This window comes from Pipistrellus hanaki (assembly GCF_964339955.1).
Source record: "Pipistrellus hanaki genome assembly, chromosome: 2".
Lineage (NCBI taxonomy): Eukaryota > Metazoa > Chordata > Mammalia > Chiroptera > Vespertilionidae > Pipistrellus > Pipistrellus hanaki.
This window is the reverse complement of record NC_140504.1, coordinates 99,747,372-99,753,371: the sequence shown is the minus strand read 5'-3', so window position 1 is coordinate 99,753,371 and position 6,000 is coordinate 99,747,372. Positions and strand designations below refer to the sequence as shown.

At 37.2% G+C, this 6,000-nt stretch overlaps 1 protein-coding gene across 2 annotated transcripts in view; it reads right to left on the bottom strand.

Moving 5' to 3' along the window:
* Nucleotides 1–2,289: 2,289 nt before the first annotated feature.
* LOC311618438 (phospholipid scramblase 1-like) overlaps nucleotides 2,290–6,000 on the bottom strand; it is a 28,699-nt gene continuing 24,988 nt past the window's right edge. For both annotated transcript variants that reach the window (XM_084875997.1, XM_084875998.1), the window contains 2 exons: nucleotides 4,333–4,494; nucleotides 2,290–2,370 (listed from right to left, as the gene is read on the bottom strand). In XM_084875997.1, coding sequence (XP_084732123.1) covers nucleotides 2,338–2,370; nucleotides 4,333–4,494 — 195 coding nt within the window. In that variant the 3' untranslated portion in view covers nucleotides 2,290–2,337. The remainder of the gene's footprint in view (nucleotides 2,371–4,332; nucleotides 4,495–6,000) is intronic.

The window sequence follows — 6,000 nt, the reverse complement described above, 5'->3', positions numbered from 1 at the left end:
GGTGTTAGTTGTATGTTGTTGTTGCTGATGTTTACCATTAGGAGTGGTGCCTATCAGGGGCATTCTGTTAAAGATGAAAGGGAGTCTCTTCCCCTAAGCCCTTATTTCCTAAACACTATTTTCCTTTGCATGAGTTGAATTATAGATTGAACATCTCTTCTCACTCAGTGCAAATTTCCCTATAAAACAGAAGAAAAAAAAATTCATTTTAAGTTATTGACAGGTAGAAATTCTAGATCACTGGTATGAATTTTATTACAGATTATCATTTGATGACCACATTTCAAAACGCTTTTGCACTTTTGAAAAGGAAGGGGAAAGATAAAAGTGTAATGTTAAGAATACCATACACATTGATTACTGTTTAAAAACAAAAATAATCAAAGAAATATATCAACTATTTTTTATTTCAGTTATTTGATTGTTGGTATAAATAATCTACTAGTCCATTATTAAAGTTCATACTCTGATGGAATATATGCATCCTATTAAATTAATATTTGAATGATCTCATAACTACCATATTCTATGAAAAATAGAATTAGATACTAAGCATTCCATGTATAAATAATTACTTAAAATTATAACAATTTTAGAGTGAGTGAGTCTTTAAATGTGTCCTTCTTTGGCACAGAATAATGTCTTTCTCACTGAAATTCATTAAAAATTGTAATTATTTTGTCTTATTAATATGAAAATCTTGTAGCAGATTAGTTTATATAAAAGTTAAATGTGGTGTAATTTCTGAATAAAAACAAATACATCTTTGATTTCTCCTTAATAATTTGAATATTGAGTATTATCTATATATTAGATACCCAGTTCAGGAAATTCATGCACAGGGGTGGGGGTGTCCCTCAGCCCAGCCTGAGCCCTCTCCAATCTGGGATATCCCTCTTATAATCCAGGACTGCTGGCTCCTAACCGTTTCTGCCTGCCAGCCTGATCACCCCCAAACTGCTTCCCTGCCAGCCTGATCGCCCCCAACTGCCCTCCCCTGCCGACCTGGTCACCCCCAACTGCTCTCCCCTCCTGGCTTGCCAGCCCCCAACTGCACTTCCCTGCTGGCCTGGTCAACGCTAACTGCCCTCCCTTGCCAGCCTGATTGCCCACAACTGTTCTCCCTGCTGTCCATCTTGTGGTGGCCATCTTGTGGAAGCAATCTTATCACAAAGTGAGGGCAGCCATCTTGTGATGACATTGTGCGATACTACCTAAGCTTTTGATATATAGGATATATAAAAGCCTAAGCAACTGTTATAACCAAATGACCAGAATGACCAGTCGACCAGTCATTATGACGTGCACTGACCACTGGTAGGCAGATGCTCAACACAGGAGCTGCCCCCTGGTGGTCAGTACTCTCCCACAGCCAACCCATGGCCTTTCCCCACAGCTGGGCAACCTCCCATGACCCCTCCCCCTCCCTGGCCAGCCAACCCCTCTCCCGCAGTCCTCCTCCCTGGCACGCTGGTCCTCCCATTGGCCCTGATGGGGGACAGGGGGAGCTGACCGGCTAACCTCCCACGGCCCCTCCCCCTCCCTAGCCAGCTAACCTCTCATGGCCCCTCCCACCAGCCAGCTGGTCCCTGATAGGCCTCGATTACCAGCCAGGCTGCAGGACCCCACCCATGCATGAATTCATGCACCGGGCCTCTAGTTCAGGGGTCCTCAAACTTTTTAAAGTGGGGGCCAGATCACGGTCCCTCAGAGAGCTGGAGGGCCGGACTATATGAACTACTAATTCCTACTGTAACACCTCGGCTGCGCTCACTGCCCAAAAAACCTGGCGGGCCGGATCAGACTCCTCTGCGGGCTGCATGTGGCCCGCGGGCCGTAGTTTGAAGACCCCTGCTCTAGTTTGAACATAATTGTAAAGGAAATTGAAGTTATATTCATTTTTAACTTTTTTGACTATACAATATTTGCAAAATAACATTAGTTGTTACATATGTAATTGTAACTAAACTTAATAAAATATATAATTTTATGTTACATCATTTTAATTTTACTATAAAACTGAAAATAAAGCAACTTTATCAATGTTTAAATGCAAAAATCCCTGTTATTTCTCTGAAATATACAATGAAATACAAAATACATAAAATGAAATCAAATGTATAAGCAAATTTATAAATGACACAGAAAATAAACTCTATGATTTGAAATTAGAAATCATATACCTGGAGCTTAAGGTATCACAGTATAATTCACATATTTTTTAAGTAATTTCAATAAAAAAATAATTTTTTACTTATACATAGTCCCAATCAATATACAAACTTCACATTTTTGGAGATCTTTATTAATCCACTACCATACTCCTGCTCTCTGTTCTTAGTTTCCAGTGCTTTCAAAAAACATGAAGTCCTAAATAAAAACAAAATACAGAAATGAGTTTTCAGTAATAAAACTGAGATCAATTCTTCAATGCATAAATGCTAAGGGATATGAAATATGATGAAACAGAATGACACATCTGCTAACCAAGAAAATTGACTATTATAAATAGATCTGAGAAAAGTTGATAGCTTCAGCTTCCCATTTTAATAGCAATTAAATCCTATAATTCTGATCACTTATTAATATATGTATGAATTTAGTTATCTGATAATTTCTCTCAATTTCACTTTTTCTCAGGTCTCCTGTAATGACTCATTTTGAATCTTTCTTCCTAAACTTTTTATATTCTTTCTCTAATAATATAACTTTTCTTAAGACTGCAATACCATATACAACTTTTAGATTTATTTCAGGGCATCTTAGAGTTAGAATACCACTTAGAATTGTTTGGCCCAGTTTTATGATTTCTCTTCCAAGTATTCCCAGCTGGCCTCACTCCATCAATGCCTAACTAGATTTTCTCCTCCATGACTTAAAGTCAAATCCTATGGATTTTGTCTCTCACATCTATCATTTTCCTTTATCCCATCAACAGAAATAAGTTAATCCTTCTTTGAAATCACTTGCAATTACTCTACTGCAATTATACCTCTCTTCAATCCATTTCTCAGTCACCAGGATTTATCTTTCTAAAATTTGGATTTATAACTATTTTACTTATAGCTATTTTAAATGTAATGAGTTAACTAAACCATTTTCAATGTCTTCTCAATGTCTATTGGAAGTTGCAGTCCTTAAAAGTCCTTTAGTAGAAGCCCAATCTATCTCATAATCATTTACTAACAATCCCACTACCACCCCCAACCCCATGTCCCATCTATCCAGACATCATATACTGCCTTATCTTCCCTATACCATTACATAATTATCAGATCTTAAAAAAATCAATAAGTCATTAATTATCAATAGCCAGTCAATGTTGAAATTTCTATGAATGCCTGTACATGTCTTTTTATACTGGTTTGTTCAATGCAGTATAGTCTACAAAGTGCATTAAGTTGATGCCTTTAAAGTCTCTCTCATTTAATTATCTTTTTTATTTTCCTGACATTTATTTGTTGAAGGAAATGGATCCTTTTGCTGTATATTCTCTCATATTTTATTTTTTTCTGAGTACATCCCCAAATAAACATTTAAGATAGTATTCATTTAGATGTTCCAAACCTTGCTTGCAGATTGAAATCATCTGGAAGTGATGTAAACAGCTTGAAGGCTTGGTCCCATTTCCAGAGATTTTGATTGACTATTTGGGTGCAGTCTTGATACAGGCAGTTTAAAAAGCTACCTAGGTGTTTCTACTGTGTAGCTAAGATTGAGAACTGTTGTTCTCTCCCAGGTGTCCTTGATTTTGGTTGCATATTGAATCTCTTGGAGAGCTAAACAACAAACTTTTGATTGTGAGCTTCTGATTTAATTGAATGGGGGTATGATTTGGTATTTGGGGTTTTTGAAATCTCCCTAAATGACTTAATGGAAGACAAGTGTAGAATCACTGCTCTATTCTGTGTGTGTCTACTGGCAGTTACATCTGGTGGCTGGATTGGATGCACTTTTATTGCAGCTCACACTCAAGTAGTAGAACATTTAATTTAATAATGAATCAGGACAAAATCTCCCCATTTCACTGGGTTCTACTCCACCTTAGTCCATATCTGAGTGCACCAATTTTGATGTTTAAATAGAAGCCCCAAAGACCTCTATAAGACACAGTCTTTCTTATTGCCATGGGAAACTGTAGAATTTCCTGAGAAATTAGTCACCTGTGAATTCAGACCATCAGAAGAAAATGGCATTTCAGAGCTAGGATTAAATGGCACCACCTTTGAATAAAATCTATAAATTTAAGGAAGTCATTTAAAAAGATACACTTTACTAAATCGTTCAGAATGATATTAAAGAAATACCCAAGATTAGCAAGAATATGCTTACAATGAGGAAACATGCACCAAGCATCACAGCTTTCATTTTCACATCAAGGTCTAAAGGGAACTGGATCCCAAAGTTATCAGCATCTGTAAATGCCTCTCTCACAAAACCAGTCCATTGCTTGGAAATCTTGCCAATCACATTTTCTTCATCAAGAGATTTAATCTAAAAAAAAAAAAAAAAAAAAAATGATGGTCTTAAAGAACTCTAGAAAACTAATAATAAAACAACTTTCAAATCTGTAATAAAATGAAGCAAATGTGTTATTAAGCTTACGTGCAATACATAACTATGAACAGTATATTGGTAATTGGATACATATAAATTCCTGTATTTATAGATACATGAAAAAATTGTTTCTTTGCTACAGAAAACTTATATCAAAGTAGTTTTACTGCCTGGCCAGCTTGCCTCAGTGTTGAGCATTGACCTATGAACCTGGAGGTCATGGTTCGATTCCTGGTCAGGGCACATGCCAGTTGCAGTAGGGGGTGTGCAGAAGGCAGTCGATCAATGATTCTCTCTCATCATTGATGTTTCAATCCCCCTCTCCCTTCCGCTCTAAAGTCAATAAAAATATTTTTAAAAAGAAAGTAGTTTTACTGAAATATTTAACATTTTATTATTGAATATTAAGACACAGTACTAAATTATTTGAAGTGATTTAAAACAAAATTTAAGAAGGAAAAGATGCAAAGATTAAATATTTATTTGATGAAATTTCTAGAAGCCATCCAGAAGGTAGCAAACTAAACCACATGTGACATCTACTTTAAGACAAGCACAGGGTTGACATAGGCTGAGTGATTACAAGTGATGGGGGTGATATTACCACTCACTGTCAGTAGTCAAACAGGAAGTGCTAAGGGCCTGGGAAAGAGGACTAGCAGTTTTGAGTGAAGGAAAGTATCTAATAAGTAACTTAAAGGATGCTATAGGTCCAGGGTTGGATAAAACTGGACAACAGAGAGTGAGGGAACAACAAAATAGGAAAGGTGTATGAAAAAAAAGCTCTGAAGTAAATTTTTAAAATTTATTTTAAAATTCTGCCTGAGGAAACTTCAGGACCACTATAAAGAGTTGGACAGTTGCACCTCACCAACTGGGCATATGGCAGCTGATGGTAGCCACACTCACCATGGTGTGTACACGTAGGGTTGTGTCAACCCAGGAAGAGATATGTTCTTTTTAAATGTACACAAGGTAGCACATGTGCCAGCAACATCCTTTGAAGCCACAGCTCAAGTTGGAGCTGCTAAATAAATGTGGGAAAACTAAAAACAGTTGACTCATTTTATTCTGGTGTAGGTGCTTAAGTTCTTAACAAACCTGAAATATGCTTTTAACATGAAAAGTGTGATAGCATGGGTTGCTGTTCATCAATATTTATCCACCCCTCCCACTGTAGGCCCAAGTATTCTTCTCTGAACTTAGGCTTGGCCATGTGACTTGTTTGACCAATGGAATTTAGTATATATGACAGCGAGCAGAGACCTTAAACATTGCTAAGCGGTTTGGCCTGGCTCTTGCTCTCCAGTGATCAGCCACCAGAAAATCATGTAGTTCTTGCTAAGGCTCTAGAATGAGCATACTTGGAACAGGCCCAAGGCCAACTTCAAGCCTAAATCAGTGCTGTCCAGCTGAGCCTATATGTATCCACTGAGACACAAC